The sequence below is a fragment of the Protopterus annectens genome, chromosome 8.part0, assembly GCF_019279795.1.
Source record: "Protopterus annectens isolate FY-2018-M chromosome 8.part0, PAN1.0, whole genome shotgun sequence".
In the NCBI taxonomy this organism is placed as follows: Eukaryota; Metazoa; Chordata; order Ceratodontiformes; family Protopteridae; genus Protopterus; species Protopterus annectens.
The window spans coordinates 1,917,192,300-1,917,212,829 of NC_056741.1; the positions used below are offsets into that span (position 1 = coordinate 1,917,192,300).

A 20,530-nucleotide genomic window follows, 5' to 3' on the forward strand; every position below is an offset into this window, starting at 1 on the left:
TTATGAGGGGGCTGGAAACAATCTGGTAACGGAGTAAACTGAAAATGAATATATGATCGTGACAAAGGGTGGCTGTAGTTATAAAAATGGTGCCAGTCACGGGTAATATTTATTAACTTTGGGGTTGGCTTAAGGTAATAAACAGGGGAGGGGGAGAACAAGGGTGTGAGCAGGCAGGGATGAAGTAACAACCAGAATGATTGAAACAAAGTTAGAAAAAATCTCTAATTGGAAAGCCTCCGGCCCAGATGCAGTACCTAACATTGGGCTAAAGGTATTAACATCTTTGCCCGAAAATTTAGCCATGAGTAAGAATTATTCATATGCACACCCGAACAGACGACATCCTGGCTAACAGGAAAAACAATGCTCCTACTTGAGTGAACCTGCAAACTACCCTAAAAATCATAGACCAGTAACTTTCCTTCTGACGATGTGTAAACTATACACTGGAATTGATGCTGGCAGAGTTTATAGTCATTTAGAGAAAAACACGATTGTGGCAATAGAACAAAAGGGCAATAAAAAATTCATATAGAACACAGGATCATCTGGTGTTTAAAGTCACAGTGGAGAACTGTAACAAGGGGAAGAATTTAAGTATGGCATGAATTGACTACATAAATGTATTTGATTAGTATCCCACATTCATGGATAAAAGAGTGCTTAAAATGTAGAAGGTACACCCTACACTGATAGACTACATTACAGTGGTCATGAAACAGTGGCAGACCACTTTGCAATTAAGCCATGATGGACAACTACTTATTCCAGGGTTAAAAATCCAAAGGGGGATATTCCAGTGTGAGACTCTGTCGCCACTGCTTTTCTGCTTGCCCTTAATCCATTAAGATGTCTACTTAACAGATTAGGTCATGGCTATAATTTGGCTGTTAGAAAACAACAAAGTGCAAAGACTTCTCAGCTTCTTGACAATTTGAAACTGTATAGCTCATCAAATGAGGAACTGAAAGCACAACTTTTTCAGATATAAGAATGTCATTTGGTCTTGATATATGCCCAAAAGCAACCTTTAAATCAGGAAAACTGCAGCGCCAAGAAAACATCAGTTTGGGACAAGTATGTGATATAAAAAAAACTCTAGCAAGAAAGAGTGTATAAATATTTGGGAATTGAAGGATCAACAATAAAACATGAACAAATGCAAATACAACTTGGTAAGGAATACTTTCCTGAAAACGGTGTTGACATCTAGGAACAAGATCCAAGCTATAAACCAGTTTGTTCTTCCTGTCCTAACTTACAGTTTTGGAGTGATTGAGTGTCCCCAAGATGAGCTGGATAGGAAAACAAGGATGCTTCATGCTCACCAAATGATTTATAAAAATTGGCGCACAGCAAGATTATATATTCCCTGTTCTGAAGGAGGGATGGACATCATTGAAATTCATTGTATGTGTAGATCTTTAATTGTGGGGCTCCACACACACACACACACACACACACACACACACACACACACACACACACACACACACACACACACACACCTGCTGACCTCACAAGACCCAAAAGTAGTGAAAGAGTTGAAACATGAGGGACTCCACACACACACACCTGCTGACCTCACAAGACCCAAAAGTAGTGAAAGAGTTGAAACATGAGGAGAATAAATGTAAGACTATTTCCCTGCTTAGGCTAGCAGATCAACTGAATGTGCCAAAAGACAAAGAATATAAGGTGAAGGACCAGATGAGAAGGCAAGAAATGTGGAAATTTTCAGTTTCACCCAAGTCATCACTACTCCCACTCACGGTCTAGCAACAGACTCTGAATCAACCCTATACTGGATACTTGTAACCCATCCCCAAAACTACTCTAACTTGGGCACCCTACCAAATACAGTAAGCGACCATCTTTCAGCTTATACCTATAGGACTCACCCTCAAGCAATCAAAAAACAGTCTTAGAGAACCTCCAGGAATTTTCCCCCACTTTGACCAAAATAAGTTTAAGTATCCTAAACACCCAAAACTGGAACCCAATAAAAATACTCCCCTTAGATGAAGATGTTGACTATTTCAATGGAGTCTTTTTCAATGCTCTCAATAGCCTAGCTCCAATGCGTACTAAACTAACCATGTCCCCTGGTTAATAAAACTAACCAAACAAGCTATCTTAGAAACAAGGCATGGAAAATATGGCTGAAAGACGAAACAAAACGAACTCCACTACAAACAACTCCGTAACAAATCAAAAAAGCCAGTGATACAGGATAAAAAAATATTATTTTTCTGCTGAACTATCCACCTCCTATAACGATCCCAAAAAGGTTTGGAAGTCTATCTCCTCTCTACTTAACCCAGGCACCATCCAAAACCCATCCCCTGCACCAAACAAAAGCCCACAACATTTCCCAAGATTTTAATACCCACTTTATCTCTACCATTCAAAAGCTACTCAGACTGCCCATCCACTTCAAACACATACTTCCCACCATCAAGAAAACACTCCCCCTCCCCTGCAGATTACTCTACTACACAGTCAGCCACCTCCTTCACTATCCAACCTGTACCCACCTTGCTGATCTTGGAACTCCTAAAACAACCCAAACCTTGCTCACTGTCTGCAGGTAATCTTCCCCCAGAATATCTACAACTAGCAGCTAGCTCAATAGCCTATCCAGTTACCATTCTCATAAATGTCTCTCTCGGTCTCGCTCTCAATCCTACGTTCCTCTTCTATGGAAAAACAATCCCATCATTACCCCACTATACAAAGGGGGAAGCTCTCATGATCTTTCTGACTACTGCCCTACCTCTATACTCTCCCCACTATCAAAAATGTGTTCACTCACAACTACTTGAACACCTCTCATGTAATGCTCTTCTATCCCCTACCCAACACGGTTTCTGGCCAGGGCATAGCAGTATTACTGCCCTGGTATTTTTCACAAACACTGTCAACAAAGCCTTAGATGCAGGCCATCCGACCTCCATTATCTTACTAGACCTATCCAAGGCTTTCAACACAGTGTCAAATACTAAGCTAGTAAACCAACTATCAAGACTAGGTTGCTCCTCAAAATCCCTCAACTGGTTTACCTCTTACCTACAGAACAGGGAACAATCAGCAAGGTGGTTAAATGCACAATCCTGTTACCAACCTAACAATGTAGGAGTACCACAAGGATCCATTTTAGGTCCACTACTGTTCAATATTTTCATCAATGACCTGCACAAAGCCCCCCCCCCCCCAATCCAGAATCTTATGCAATACATCGATGATTCAACACTAATATCCACCTCCAAAGATTTCTCAGACCTCCCCACAGTTGCATAACAGGCCTTTACTTCCATCGAATCATGGCTTACCTATTGCACAACTCATGCTGAACCCCCAAAAAACTAAACTTCTACTTTTCTCTACAAAATCAACTGACATTGACTTCAAAATCCTTGTTAAAGACTGCACAGAAATAGAACTAATGAAAACAGCCAAAATGCTAGGTATAACAATAGGTAACAACTTGCATACGAATCACACATCCTAACTGCAGTAAAGAAAACCCATTTCAAACTAGGTAAACTATATTGCCACAAGCCATTTTTTGTAATCTGCACACAACCCTTAGTAATAAATTACATTATTGTTACAACAAAATAGCCAAATTCACCTTGGAAATACCACACCGTTCTCATCACTGCCATGCCATCACCAAGCTAAAATGGCTAGTTTTCCTATTGTCTACAATGCACCCAACTAACCTTGGCCCACAAACTAATTTCTAAACCAAATGACTACCCTGCCCTCAACTCAATCCTACAAACGTACACCCCCACAAGAACACCAAGATCTTCCTGTAAACACATGCTTACTGTACTGTAACTAACTAAACCCAACAAAAGAGCAGGACAGTGCTTGTTCTCCCATACTATAGCTAGAGTATGGAATAACCTTCTATCAGAAATAACCTAAATTGACCACCCAAAAACTTTTAAAGTAGTTCTAAAAACTCATTAAACAATCCATTCTGCACCTGCCTCAGGAGCAAAACCACCTTAAGAGTACATATCACCAAATACTAAGATGACAAAACTTTGCAAAACCCAATCTTCACATTTTTACTAGTGTATTCCTACTATACAGAATACCATAATCTTACCAAAGAAAGTAATGTTTCTTAGTCCAATACTAAGATGACAAAACTTTGCAAAACCCAATCTTCACATTTTTACTAGTGTATTCCTACTATACCGAATACCATAATCTTACCAAAGAAAGTAATGTTTCTTAGTCCATGCCTTGTCTATTGATGTAACATTACAACCTATTGTAATGATTTTTCTAGTTCAATTTAATGCAAATCCTAAGAAATGTAAATTGTAATATGTTTTTCTCCCTGTAATATCTGTAATACTTTTAATTGTATTTTAATATGGTCTTTCTTTTGTAATGCTCGTGGAACTTTTCTCCCCTGGCCTCCACTGAAAATTGGTCTCTGACCCAGTGGACTTTCCCAGTGGACTTTCCTAGTCAACAAATGTTAAATATAAAACGCATAAATATAGTTGCAAGTATATAAATTTTTTGGAAGAACCTCGTGTAGATCGGGAACGAATGCAGGGATGGTTTAGAAGAGACTAATTTAAACCAAGAGATCATCATCATCTTCTTTCGGCTGTTCCCGTTAGGGGTTGCCACAGCGGATCATCTGTTTCCATTTCTTCCTGTCCTCTGCATCATGCTCTTTCACACCAACCGCCTGCATGTCCTCTCTCACCACATCCATAAACCTCATCTTAGGCCTTCCTCTTTTCCTCTTACCTGGCAGCTCCATCCTTAGCATCCTTTTCCCAATATACCCAGCATCCCTCCTCAGCACATGTCCAAACCAACGCAATCTCGCCTCTATTGCTTTGTCTCCAAACTGTCCGACCTGAGCTGACCCTCTAATATACTGATTCCTAATCCTGTCCATCCTAGTCACACCCAGTGCGAATCTTAACATCTTTAACTCTGCTACATCCAGCTCTGACTCCTGCCTTTTCGACAATGCTACCGTCTCCAACCCATATAACATAGCTGGTCTCACTCCACCCATTCCACCCTGCCTGTACTCTCTTCTTCACCTCTCTTCCGCACTCACCATTACTCTGAACTGTTGATCCCAAGTACTTAAACTCATCCACCTTTACCAACTCTACTCCCTGCATCCTCACCATTCCTCTACCCTCCTCTCATTTACACACATATATTCTGTTTTAGCCCTGCTGACCTTCATTCCTTTCCTCTCTAAAGCATATCTCCACCTCTCCAGGGTCTCCTCAACCTGGTCCCTACTCTCACTACATATCACAATGTCATCCACAAACATCATAGTCCACGGGGCCTCCTGTCTAATCTCATCTGTCAACCTGTCTATCACCACTGCAAATAAGAAAGGGCTCAGAGCTGATCCTTGATGTAAACCCACCTCCACCTTAAACATATCTGTCACTCCCACCGCAGTCCTCACCAATGTCACACTACCCTTGTACATATCCTGTACCACTCTTACATACTTCTCTGCCACTCCTGACTTCTTCATACAATACCACAACTCCTTTCTAGGCACCCTGTCATATGCTTTCTCGAAGTCCACAAAGACACAATGCAACTCTTCTGACCTTCTCGGTATTTTTCCAACAACACTCTCAGAGCAAATATTGCATCTGTAGTGCCCTTTTCTGGCATGAAACCATACTGCTGATCACGAATAATCACCTCCCTTCTTAACCTAGCTTCCACTACTCTTTCCTATAACTTCAAGCTGTGACTGACCAATTTTATCCCTCTGTAGTTACTGCAGCTCTGCACATCACCCTTATTCTTAAAGATAGGTACCAAAACACTTTTTCTCCACTCCTCAGGCATCCTCTGACTTTCCAAAATTTCATTAAACAGTCTTATTAAAAATTCCACTGCCATTTGTCCTAAGCACCTCCATGCTTCCACTGGTATGTCATCTGGGCCAACAGCCTTTCCATTCTTCATCCTCTTCATAGCTGTCCTTACTTCCTCCTTGCTAATCTGCTTCACTATCCCCACATCATCCAACCTTCTCTCTCTCTCCCTCATTCTCTTCATTCATCAGCCCTTCAAAGTACTCTTTCCATCTACAAACACACTCTCCTCACTTGAGTACGTTTCCCTCACTGTCCTTTATCACCCTTACCTGCTGCATATCTTTCCCAGCTGTGTCCCTCTGTCTAGCCAATCGGTACAGGTCCTTTTCTCCCTCTTTAGTGTCCAATCTCTCATACAATTCTCTATATGCCTTATCCTTAGCCTTAGTCACCTCTCTTTTCCATGCGCCTCATCGCCGTATACTCATGTCTACTTTCTTCATCTCTTTGACAATCCCACTTCTTCTTCGCCAGCTTCTTCCTCCGTATACTCTCCTGTACTTCCTCATTCCACCACCATGTCTCCTTGTCCTCCTTCCTCTGTCCAGATGTCTTTCCCAAGCACCTTCCTAGCAGTCTCCCTTACTAGCTCTGCTGTAGTTACCCAGCTATTTCATTGCCTCCCAGTGCCTGTCTTAACTCTTCCCTGAACTCCACCTCACAATCTCCCTTTTGTAACTTCCACCATTTAATCCTTGGCACTGCTTTCACACTCCTCCTCCTTCTTGATCGCCAACATCATCCTGCAGATCACCATTCTATGCTGCTTAACTGCACTTTCCCCAGTCACCACTTTACAGTCTCCAATGTCCTTCAGACTGGCCCTCCTACATAGGATATAATCCACATGTGTGCGTCTTCCTCCACTCTTGTACGTCAGCCTATGCTTCTCCCTCTTCTTAAAATATGTATTCACCACAGCCATGTCCATCCTTTTCGTAAAATCCACAATCATCTGACCTTCTGCATTCCTCTCCTTAACACCATACCTACCCATCACTTCCTCATCCCCTCTGTTCACTTCACCAACATGCCCATTGAAGTCCGCTCCAATCGCTAGTCTCTCACCCTTGGGTACACACTCACCACCACTTCATCCAACTCGCTCCAAAATTTTTCTTTCTCATCCATTGCACACCCAACTTGTGGAGCATATGCACTAACAACATTCATCATTACACCATCAATTTCAAGCTTCATAAACATCACTCCATCAGACACTCTTCACCTCCAAAACACTCTCGGCATACTGTTCCGTTAGAATAACCCCTACCCCATTTCTTCTGCCATCCTCACCATGATAGAACAATTTGAACCCGCCTCCTATACACTTGGCCTTACTTCCCTTCCATCTGGTCTCTTGCACGCACAATATATCAACCTTCCTTCTCTCCATCATATCAGCTAGCTCTCTCCCTATACCAGTCATACTTCCAACATTCAAAGTTCCTACCCTCAGTACTACACTCCTAACCTTCCTCCTCTCTTCCTGCCTTCGGGCATGCCTTCCCCCTCTTCTTCTTCGGCCAACAGTAGCCCAATTTCCGCCAGCACCCTGTTGAGATGAAGGGTTAATATTGGCAGCCCAAGATAGTGGGCTACGTATACGTTGTTTTATGAAGTCCATTGAACGTGTGTGAGAAACGGACAACTGTAGGTTTTGTAAAACAGAACTGTAAACAGTTGCGTACCTCGTTGCTGGTTTCGACATACTAATGGCAGAAGGACTGTGGACTGAAAGGCATAATAATGTGGCAAGATTTGCACTGGAGATTGTGCAAACATTATGGTATTCAAGTGGCTGAAAAACGCTGGAAATCTGAGCCACAAAACATCATAGAAAATGGTTGTCTACATCACATGGGATCATCCATTACCAACCATTCAAAAGATAAATGCTAGAAAACCAGTTATAGTGGTCCAGGAAAAGACAAACGTTGCATTGATTATTGAAATCGCCACACCCAATGACTACAGTGTCCTGCATACACAGAGAGAGAGAGTGTCATAAAATATCAGGTTTTGCAGGCAGAAACTAGCAATGTGGAAGAAAGATACCCAGATAGTTCCAATAGCAGTAGGAGCAACAGGCCTTAGAAGTCTACAATAATGTTTAGATATGTTACCAATACATGCAACTCTGTATGAATTGCAGAAAGAGTCATTACTGGGCACATTATGGGTGCTCAAGAGCATTACTGGCTGACATCAAAGAGTGAAACAATACTAATTTTATAAACTTTAATCATACTCTGACTTAGGAATGGGGTCCTTTCCCGTCACAGTATTAGAAACCCCAAATATTTGGAGAAATTAAAAAAGGGAAGAACTGTGGACCAATAATTTTCCTTCTGACAGTACACAAACTGTACAGTTGAATTAATGCAGACGGAATTTAGTCCTTCAGAAAAATCAGTTATGGCAGTGAAACAAAAGATAACAAAATCATGTGGAATAAAGGATTGTTTGTTGTAAAATAAAGCTACGATATAAAGTTGTTACAAGGCAAAAGATTTAAGTAGGCATGGGTATATTACAAATAAGGGATTTGCCAGCTTTCCACATTTCTTGGATAAAGTAATGCTTTCAGATGTATAAGATAAACCCTACATTGATCAGTTTATATTGCAGTAACTGAAGCAGTGACGAAACCACTTCGCAGTTGCGCCTTGACCAAGACTGCATATTCTCCTCTCTGAAGGAGGTATGGGCCTCCCCAAAATTGATTAGATGTGTAGATCTGCAGTCTGTGGACTGCATTCAAATCTTCTGATCTCATCAAATCCAGACATGGTGAAAGTTTTAAAACATGAGAAGTCAAAGATGAAATCTTTCCTTAATTTAGCAGGAACATTTTGATAGGGATTGCATAAGGAAAGAAAGTATAAAGATCTCCTGGAAAAACTTTGTTGACCATGCTTTGAAATAGGAATGGTTAAGGAGAGGTGAATTCAAACAGAAAGATGAAATGTTAGTAACTGTTGCCCACTATAGTCTGTGTACACTGTTTACAAAGTCCGTTGAAAAGGTGGCAGAAATGGACAAATGCAGGTTCTGGTTAAACAAACAAATGAAAACTGTCGCATATCGTGCTGCTGGGTGTGATACACTAATGGCGGAGAGCTTGTGTGTTTAAAGGTATAATAATGTGGAAAAGACTGTTGCATTGAGGATTTTGCAAACATTGCAATATAGAAGTAGTTGAGACACATTGGAAACCTGAGCCACAAAACTTTGTAGAGAATGAAGTTTATCGCACGGGATCACCGATTATCAACAGTTCAAAAAATGGGTGCGAGAAAACCAGATATAGTACTCTATGAAAAAAGACAAAAGTAGCATTCATCATTGAATTTGTTACACCCAGTGATTAGTGTCTTGTGTACAGAGAGTCATAAACTCATAAAATACCAGAGTATGCAGGCAGAAATGAGAGCAGTGTGGAAGATGGGTACTCGGACAGTTCCAATAGTAGCTGAAGCGCAGCTGGCTCAACCTGCACCCGGTGACGGTCCCATGGACTAGGGCATCAGCTCCTCAGTTCAAGTGAACTGAGGAGGGGTCAGTTCCTTCTAGTGGCTCACCAACCAGTTGCATGACACGTTCCCTCCTCCCCAGCCAGTAAGGTCCTGTTTCTGTGCCCTTCCCCTGGCCCTCCTTCCTTACATTTTAGTTAATAAATATTTTCTTTTAAACTGAATAAACAACAGTTTACACTGCACTTCATCTAATTTTAATATAAATATTTAATTTTGTTTGTTTTGCTTTAAGTGTAGCAAACTTATGGTTTAGACCACACATGGAAAGCTACAGTGCTCAGATTTGACTGCAAATGCAGTACTGGCTCAAAAGCCAGTATTGCACTAAAGATTGATCGGAATAATGGAATGCCAATCACATTTGCACCTCTTGCCTCGCCCTAGCTGCATTACTGAGTAGTAGGAGCAACAGGTTTAATAAAATAAAAAAAAAAGTTACAGTAGTATATAGATATGCTATGAATACATGTAGCCCCATATGAATTACAGGAAGAGACAATTATGGGTGCCAAGAAGAACACAACATCAAAAACTGAAACTAATTTTAATGAACTCCATTCCTACCTTGAATTAGGAATGGGTTCCATTCCTGTCATGGTAAAAATTAAACCAAGTGAAAGCACAGAGTAAAAATACTTGGAGAAACAGTATAAGCCTAGTTCTGATATATTGAGAGTAGGGCCAAGGAAAAGCCTGCTGGAATCCACTTTATGGCAACTCCCTGTCTGCCCCATCTCATTTGGAGGGACATGGTTAAACCCTGAGCAGGCAGGAGTCTCAGGCCTTTCTGTATAGAGGATTCTCTCAGAAGAGACTCCCACCACCACAGTTAGTCAGATCATGGGTGCTACTGGAGTGTGGGAACCTCCAAGAGTAGGGCAGTTGGGAAGCAGACTTAGAAGAGGCTCAAGTCACCAGCAGCAGCAGTAGAAAAAAAGGAGAGGGAAAATATTGGAGAGTTCTGCATTTTCTGGATGTGACTAGACTGTTCAGTGTAGACAGCACCAAATCCATCAGAGAGTTTTCATCTGTTCACGAACCTTTGTTTAAAAAAAAAAAAAAAAACTTGGAAAGTTTCCAGAATAATGTTGGCTGGGCTGTTGAAGTTTGCAGAGTAATGTTGGCTGGGTGGTTGAATGGTACATGTAACATCTCTGCAGACTTGAGCTTAAAGCTTATTCCAGTAGAACAGTGCCCATCTCTCAGGCACTGCTCTACTGGAATAAGAAGTGCCTATGTCTCTGGACATTTTTTTTTTCACAGTGTAGCCTTTTGTGATCCTTGTGCAACAGCTATGTGGCTTTCACTAGATGCTTCTGCCAGCCACTGTAAGCAGGATGTGGTAGAGATACCCTTTGTTCCTTTGGGCCCACAATTATTGGAGACATTCTCATGAGGAAGGCAACCCAAAATATCTGCTTGGGACTCAAGAAGTCTGGATAGAGAAAGCTGAAGACTAAGTCCCTATGCTGTGCATTATAGTAAGTATGGAACTTTTAGTATTAGTCAGTTTCTTTCTCTGGCTAGTGATTTCAGTGGTTGTCCACCTTTCTCAAAGCTTAACTGGATGCCTTTATTGGCATGGATACTTTTCCCCTCTCCTAGAAAGAAGTCTAGAGTGCAAACCTTCCTATACCCATTTTTATAAGTATCCTTGGACTGTGGCATTGTGCCGATGTGCCTTTTAAGCTAGTTTTTGGGGAAAGAGCATTTTCAAATTTAATTAAATAAATGCACAGTTTTTGTTCTTGCATTGAGTCTGTGTAATTGCTTTGGGCCTGGGTTAGAGTTCCTTCAAAGGATCCCTTTAAATTATTCCTCTGTTGAAACTTTGTTATCCAGTGCCCAATTAATACTCAACCCAAACAAAACTAAACTACTCATTTTCCAACCCACCAAAAATACTCAAAACAACTCTGACTTTTAACATCACAGCAAAAGACAGCAACACTATCCATACTACAGAACACGCCAAATTGCTAGGAGTGGAAATATACAAACTAAACTTTGACATTCACATATCCATGACCTTAAAAAAAAAAAGTCCACAAAAAACTAGGGTCATTATATAGAGATAAGCTACTTCTCACCAAAGCAGCAAAGATTTCAGTAGCAAATTCTCACCTTATCTCCACCCTACTGTATGCCTCTCCAATATATACCAGCTCGAGACCTGCTACAACAAAATCGCCAAATTTGCCACAGGGGCATCCTACCGTAGTCGCCACTGTGTCTCGCTTGTGGAACTGGGCTGGCTTGAACTCCCTCACCTTCAGTGTTATCAACTTGTACTCTCCCACAAACTAGTAAACCATCCACTAAAAGTCCCATCCCTCCAGAATCTACTCCAACCCTATGTTACCACCAGACCATTAAGATCCAGCAACAGAAAACACTTGCAGGATACTAGAGCGAATAACTGCTGGAGAAGCATTATTCTCCTGTGCTATAGTGAAATTATGGAACTCCCTCCCACCCACAGTTACCTCAGTACCATCTTGCACCCACTTCAAGGCTTTACTAAAAGCACACCTAAAAACATGCTGGCTATGCCCTTGCAACTCCCCCTCTAATAGCACCCACTCTATCTGCCCACTACCTCTCTTTCCACCCCACTAACTACCTTGATTACAGCAGCTCAGATGCTCATAAGCCTAGCTACTCATTATACAGTAGGAACTTCTTATTGTAACAGTTGTTAATGTCTTATGTACCTCGCAATGACACAGATTCTAGTTGTATACTGGTGTATTATGTTCTACATCTGTAGCTATGTTTTAAATCTTTAACTGCTATATTCTCCAACTGTAATTATGTCTGTAACATTTTAAGTGTGGAGCTTTTCTCCCCGGGCCTCCACTGAAAACGGGCCCAAGTCCAGTCAGACTCTCCCGGTCAACAAATGTAAATAAATAAGTAAATCCCACTTAACTGAGTAACAGAGACTAGCAGAGCTGTAATTACATTTCTTATTTTACAGCTCTCTTATTCTTCATTTTTGCCTGAGGTTCTTTTTTTTTTTTTTTTTTTTAGTGATTTTTTGGTAGGCTTTGTGTTTGTGTCTCTCTTGTGATGTGTTTTATTGATCTGGGTGCTGAAAAGCAGCATACATTTGTAGGCCATGTTTTAAATGACGTGCGAGTTACAATGGCACTGGTTTTCTTGGAATGGGATTTGACACTGTGTTACTAACAGGAAGTTGACTGAACCAACTACACTTGCAGTATGTTTTAACATTGCAGAGCTTTTGGGGTAATGAAGTACCACCCTACCCAACTTAGAGTGTTTGAACTGAACAAACGAAAGGAGAGAATTACCAGTGAAATAATTAGCAGAGTGACAGATGAAACACAAATGACACCAAAAAGTAGTAACTAAACATTCCTACGATCGAGGAATGGTGATAAATTCATGCATCCCTCACAAATTTGGGATGTAGAGGTACATTGTGAATTGATTTACTTACTAGACGTGTAGGCTACTGGTCTGTCTTCTTGAAGAATAACTGCACCTAGACCAAATTTTGAAGCATCGCAGTAAAGAAAACTGGTTTATTCACATCACATCATATTATCTTAATGGGGGGGGGGGTGGCAATTTTCTGCTCAAGGTCATCAAATGCCTTCTTATGATGATCCAGCCGTGACCATACAACATTTTTGTGTTGGCTCTCTCAAAGGTGGTGTCCGCTTGCTGAAGTCTGGTATAAATTTGCCTAAATAGTTGACCATGCCCAGAAAATGCTGTAAACTTTGCACATTATCTGGTGCTGATATCTCTAGAATAGCTATTTGTTTGGGTCAGGTCTTAACCCTGTACTTGTAAACAAATGACCTATGTATGTAACTTGAGGACTAAGCTTCAGATTTACTTCACGTGCTCTGTCTAGAACTTTCTTGAGGTTTCTGTCATGCTCTGCTTCGCCATTGCCTCCAACTAGTAGATCGTCCACTGTTATAGCACAGGGATATCCTGAAAAAATTTGTTCGATTGAATGCTGAAAGACTTCACTTAGAGAATTTATTCCAAATGGCATCCTTAGGAATCTGTATCTGCCAAACGGAGTACCAAACATAGTTATAAATGAGGCTTTGCGATCAAGCATCACTTGCCAAAATGAACTCTCTGCTTCCAAAACAGAAAATACAGTGGTATTTGGTATTATAGCTGTGACTTCAACTGTACACATTAGATGATATGGTCTTTGTAATTCTTTGTTCATATCTCTAGGATCAGTGCATATTCTAATTTTGTCTGAGCCTTGAGAGTGGCTATTATGGACGACACCCATTCAGTTGGTTCTGTGACTGGACAAATAACATCTTACTGCACCATCTTATCCAACTGAGCTTTAAATTTATTTTGCATTGCTGTAGGAACTACTCTTGCTGATGTGATCTCAGGAACTAACTTCATAATATACACAACTGGAAGTTTGCCCGGTTTGTCATCAAAGACCTCAGCATACTCAGAAAATGGCTTCGAAGAAATTGGAACTTAGAACTGCACTCACATGATGAACTTCTTTAGCAAAAGAAAGCAGATTCATTCTCAAACTGTCTTTGAGACCTAGTAAAGATTGCACTGATTGTCAGACTATGTAGAATAACGAGTTGTAATGGTTCTCCGCCAGTAAACATGAAAGTTTATTACTGAACCTTCGATTTGCATTTCTTCACTTCCATAAGCAACAAGTCGCGCACTGCTGGTTATATTGAGTTGTTAGTTAGTTCTCACTTTTGTAAATGTCTACTGGTATAACATTACACACTGATTTGGTGTCTACTTTGAGCTCTGCAGGTTTTCCATTGATCCAAACCATACAAAGCATTTCACTCCTCCTTAATAAGTTTACTGCGTCAACTCTTTCCCAACTACTGATACACCATCCACATTAGAAAGATGACTGTTTCTGCTCTACTTGATCAACTTGTTTTTTTGTGTGTGACCTTTCTTTACAACTGAGTGAGGCTTACTTGATTTGCAAAACTTTTAAAAAAAAAAAAAAAAAATGGAACCATTTTAAATACTTGTGACATTGCTGACTATATGCTAAACACTTCTCTCTTAGACTCATGATTTGCACCTCAATTGCGACAGTTAACAATAAAGCTAGATTTGGGTTCTGAACTGGCGGTGGAGTTTGCACTTTCTGAAACTTTCTGGAAAGCTTTGTACCTTCTTTGGAAGCCCTGTGGCTGCCTCTTGCTTAGGCCTGTTAGTATGATACACATGGCAAACAATCTACGTTGGCTCTGGAGCTCACCATAACCATGCTTTTGTCACTCGCAAGCATATTTGTACGTCTTTCTGTCATCTCATGGATCTGACAAATCTTTACTGGTTAATGTCAAATCACTGTCATGAAGCAAAGTCTTTCTCACTGCAGCACTATTAATACCACAAACAAGTCTGTCATTTATCAGCTCATCTTTCAGTTCACCAAACAGACACATTTTAGCTGTGTTTCTCAAGTCCGTTATATAAGCTGTAAATGTTTCCCTTGGTTTCAGATTTATTGTGTAAAACAAATGCCTGTCTAATGTAAAATTCGTGTGGGGGTTGCACATTTCTCTCAACTTAACGCTTTCAACCATTAGGTTCAGTTGACACAACAATATGGCGGTCTCCACCTTCACCTTCGTACACCGCTAGTGCATATACAAATTAATGTTTCCTTTCTATGGCTTCAGATCCTCCAAGATTAAACAAAATGAGAGAGGCACATGCCAAGGCAGTCTGCATAAGCTGCTTGTATGAAAATATCGTACTCTTGTCCAGATATTCTCCAGTTCTCTGCAGTATTCTGATCAAACACAAGTGGCTGAGGTTGTTCAGAATACTGCAGAGAACTGGAGAATATCTGAGGTTGTTCAGAATACTGCAGAGAACTGGAGAATATCTGATCAAACACAAGTGGCTGAGGTTTTCGAAATCCATCTGCCATATTAACAGATATCCGTGAAGGGTCTTGCAAATAAGCAAGAATATACACACACTCGTGCATAAGTAATTGGCATAAACACAGTTTGCTCACTGCTTTTGTGCTCTGAACTTATACTTTCTCTCTTCAAGCTTATCAGAATTATGCGAATAACTGGACTTTGGTGTAGCTTTTAAGATTTCTCTGCTTTACTGTACCTTGCAAAATAACTTTTTCTGGCTGTCAATTTTTTAAGAAACTTTGCAGAATAGCTTTTCAGACTTTTAGATGCTTTGCGGAATAATTTCAGAGTTTTCGATGCTTTATGAAATCTTCCATTTGGTAAAGGCAGAAATGCTAAAGTCATTTGTCATCACTCGGTGTGCTTTCGGAATTGGCAAAGGCAGAAATGCTAAAGTCATGCACTTTTGTAATTGTTGAAGTCGTAGTTATGCCCAAACACAGCACTTTGCCCAAACATAAGCAGTCACTTTGCTTTATTTTTGCTTACTATGCCCTTTCCACTTTTCTTCTATTCCTTTTGCTTGTTTAAGCCCTTTTTCATGCCCAACGTACTTTTCTTGTTCTCATTTTACTATAAACATGCCCAATTCTGCCTTAAACACTTTCTGCTTCAAACATGCTCATTTTGTACTTTAGTCTTGTCAAATACTTTCATCTTATACATTTTCTTTAACTTTTTTTGTACTTTCCTATTGCCTGATAATGCGGTTTGTGCCCTTGCAATGCCCTTTCTTGCCTCTCTTTGCATCGAGTAAACAACTTCTTTATTTTTCATTACCTTTTGATTCTTTCTGGTTGCGTTTGTACTGTTTTTTTCTCTTGGTTTTACTTTCGTTGTCGTCTTTACATTTCATGGCTTCAAATGTTTTTCTCTTTTCCATTCCGGTTCTAACACCATGTTGCTTTTGTGTCGGTGTACGAATAAATAAGTCTTTGTGGGTCCTGTTTAAGCAGCTTTATTCTATAAAAAAACACATCACTATAGAGGCTTATTGACATGACTTGAGTAACTTCTGTACAAACTAAAGCGATCCTGCATGCTCACTGTCTGGCTGCTTCTACATAATGGCACTAGGGATTGCATGTGTCTAGAATTTGTGTGCATGCGTAGTGTCGCATGCCTCTTAAAGACACTGCGCACACGCATTACACTCTGATCTGCACTCTGTAAATGAATTGACTGTCATTGGGTATAGAAGTGATTTCTAAATAGGTATAGTTTCTGTATGATTTTCATTTATGACAGTCCATATGTTTTAAGTTGACATTTTCATCTTTTCTGTCATTCCGTAAATTGTTTTCCTTGAGATTTACTTCTTTAAGTTGCCCATAGTTTAAAACAAGTGGCTGAAAACGACATTGTGACCAGCCCACCTACCAGTAAACAAATAAATTAAATTTACTAGTTTGTCATCTCTTCTGATGGATGATGTCTTGTAAGCTGTACATTTGGACTTTTTCCATTTTTCTTGGAATTTTTTATAAGCTATCTTGTATAGAAAAATATTTGTTCTGCCTGGTAAGTTTTTTCATTCTTTTGGTTATCAGTTATGTGATTATAAATTATAATCTGTCTAATCACTAGTCATGGAATTCTAGTGGAGAACGTTGCTTATGACGGTTGGTTATTTCAGAATATGAAAGAAAGGCATGTTTTCTAACCTTATTTTGTTATGTTTTTGCAGCTATCCATTGACAAATTACACTTTTGGTACCAAAGAACCTTTGTACGAGAAGGATAACTCTGTGGCAGCACGGTTCCAGCGGATGAGAGAGGAGTTTGACAAAATAGGGATGAGGAGGACGGTGGAGGGAGTCTTGATTGTCCATGAGCACAGACTGCCCCATGTCCTTTTACTGCAGCTTGGGACAACGTTTTTTAAATTGTGAGTATTTGTTTAAAATTCCTTAGTTGTCTCTCACAGCAGCTAGTTAAGTGTATACTGTCCTACATACATCCACTTTGCAGGTTAGGTTTTGGAAGTGTAACTGTCCTCCAAGTCACTTGAGTGACTTTTTCATGGAACTGGCTGGAGCTCCTTTAAATGAGTTCTGTAAGCACTTTTTAAACTGCTGCCACTTACACCGGTATAGTAAATACTGAAATGCACACTTGTTCAAAATATGTTATGGTTGACGCAAAAACTTAATTAATAAGTGTTTTATCTGCATGTCTTTCTGGTGGTTCACCTTCTGACTTTGCTTCCTCCTGTTCAGCCTTGCTGATATTATCACTGCTTCTGTCTTAGACCAATCCTACACCTTACCTTGGGGGGGGGGGGGCTTTCCTTAGAGACTTAGACATGTGGTAAATACATCCTCATCATACAAGCACAACACTAAATCAGTTCCCGCGCCTTGTCTTTACTCGAAACCTAACTTATACAAATTTGGACACACTCCTGCCTGTAATGCCCAGCCTTTCCCACATTTTCCTTACTCGCATACAATCCATCTAGTTAAGTTCAATAACACCAGCATTCAGTGAAAAGCAAAATGAATGTCCAAAAATCTTTCCAATTATAAAACCTCAGTTGATCTGATCTTATCCCAGTCACCATTCATCACATATGGGTCTAGGATCTGACATTGGATCCGAGCCAGCAACACTTAAACAGAAGCTTAGCTCAAGCTTTTCCCCACCCTTAAGGCTCTGCTGCCCTCTAATTCCTCAGATTTCGTTTGCCATGCTTGTAAACTGATGCAGATTACTCTGCTCCTCCAGAGTAGATCAAGTAGGTCATTTCCTTGGGGTTTCTTTCCTTAGCCTTTCTGATTGTCTTTATTTCTGTTTTGTATAGTGCATATAAGCTTTCTTTCCGTGTTACACAGACTGTTCTACTCCTCTCGTATTAAGTTGTCTATTGTTTGGCACCCTTTAAGTCTAATGTGACCTTTCCTTTCTTAGTGGGTAGTCTATTTTTAAAGGGTTTTCTGTATTTAGCTGCTGTTTAGGTGAGTGAGTGAGAGTGTGAGTTGTCCATAAGCTTCCTCCCTCTGATGACCACACTCTGTGCAAAGCTTGCTTAGGGTTTCCGTGCCTGGATTCCTCCTGTTCGATCTGTGTGGCTTTCAATCCCCACACATTGATCGACAGGGAGTGTTGGTGCCTGGAGCTTTGGCTCGGCTCCCCCGTTGACTCAGAGGTCGTGGTCCCAGCTCCAGGGGTTCATTCACTTTCTGCCTTCGACGTGGTGAAGAGGGTCCTCTCTGTTCCTTAGAGACCCTTGACGCTTTTGTCCTCTGAGTCTGTCCTTGCTCACTCTGTGTCTGGTCCGGATTCCACCATCCTTCCCCCTCAGGGACAGCCTGCTGCACCCCCCCCCCCCCCCCGAGGAGGTTACTCGAAAACATATGTGTAAAAGGAGACATTTAGACTCCCTGCTGGAGCCTCTCATGGACACTGACTTGGAGGAAGGGGAGGATTCTCCCCGGTCACCCCCAGATGTCTGTTTTTGGAGACGTTGGCGATCGTTCGCCAGCGTGGGGGGGGGGTGATCTTCCCAAAAACCCAACCCTGACGAGTCTGTGTTCCTGGAGGCATTTGGCGCAGGACCCTCTACATCCTGGGTGTTCCCTCCCATGGATCTCGTATTGGATCTTATTGCATGTCAGGCATAGGCAGAGCCTATTCCCAAATGACCTAACAAGATCCTCAGTACACCACCAGAAAAACGACACTGGTCGAAGGGATCCCCTGTTGATGCCATAGTGGTGGTGGCAGCCACCAAGAAGGAGCTTGTGCTGGAGAGCTCCACTGTCCATCTCTCAGACTGAGAGTCTAGGGCCATGGACTGTTTTGGAAAGCAGGTTTACGCTTCATCAACGTTCTCTGTTCATGCGCTGAACTACATGGCACACATTATCAGGCTGCAGCAATACCAAGTTAAGAAGGTCGCTGAGTCTGCCCCAGGGTCCATGTTGGCAGACAAAAAGGTTTTCTCCTCCCAGGTGGCCACCCTTACCTCCCACCCCCAGCACCTCTATGGGACTCCTGTCTTATGCTACCGAGGGCATCGCTACAGCTGAGGCTTTGTCATCAGGCGTCACTCCTGGCTCCAACCTAGTGCCTTTTTGGAACCCTTTAAAGCATCTTTTACGAATGCCCCATATGATGGCTCCACTCTATTTGGAAAGACTGTATGTGACACTCTGGTCCAGAGTGAGAAAGGCAGGAAGACACTGCCATAGAAATACGCTTCTCATCCCTTCAACAAACCTTTTCCAGCAATCAGCGAAGGGAGAAGAAGAGGTGGATCGGCGAGGGGTGAAGATGTGGTTCCGGAAGTCTCAGGGTTTTTCCCAGGATGCGCAAGACTCTCCTTCCCATAGAGGAAGAGGGGGATTTGACAGATGCCGCCATCGTGGCAGAGGGGGTCCGAGGGACCAAGAGTCTCAGTATTCCTTCCTGGACAAACCTGCACAGTAGCCCTGATGGACTGCCTCGCTGCTCGCCTCTGGAGACAGTCGGGGGTCGACTTTCGCTACACCCAACAGCCTGGAGTCTATCACATACTATCATTGGGTGGTGCAAATCATATCAAGAGTATATTGAATTCCCTTCACCCAAATGCCATTCCCTACCAAACACCTCCCGGATGTCCTGCCTGCACAAATGGAGGATGCAGCAGTGGAAATTTCCAAGACGCTTGAAAAGCGAGTCATCCAGCCCACCCCCAGACCAGGCCAAATTAGGCATATAGTCTAGGTTCTTTTTGGTGCCAAAGAAAACGGGAGATGTAAGACCAATCCTGGATCTCTCTACACTAAACCTGTCAGTTTCCAAGACAAAATTCCAGATGGTCACACTTCAATCTACCCTGCCCTTCCTGCAGGAGAACGACGATGTGCTCGGTGGACCTCCAGGATGCGTACTATCACATCAAAATGGACAGACTCTCAGAGGTGCCTCAGCTTCCGGCCGGGGGCCAATCATTACCAGTTCAAAGCACTATCCTTTGGTCTCACCACCGCCCCGGGGTGTTAAAAGTGATGGTGGTGGTAGCACCTCACCTGTGGCTGCAGGGCTTCCAGGCTTTTCCCTGCTGGACTAATGGCTCCTTTCCACTCTCTCCAGGCATCAACTCCGCCAAGCCAGGCATTTTCTTCTCTAGACTGGTCTCACCACGGAGGGT

At 41.6% G+C, this 20,530-nt stretch overlaps 1 protein-coding gene across 1 annotated transcript in view; it reads left to right on the forward strand.

Annotated features, from left to right (window-relative positions):
* Positions 1 to 20,530, forward strand: part of NUDT21 (nudix hydrolase 21) — a 704,082-nt gene that overhangs the window by 15,434 nt on the left and 668,118 nt on the right. Inside the window, exon 2 of the mRNA XM_044081417.1 lies at positions 17,081 to 17,281. Coding sequence (XP_043937352.1) covers positions 17,081 to 17,281 — 201 coding nt within the window. The remainder of the gene's footprint in view (positions 1 to 17,080; positions 17,282 to 20,530) is intronic.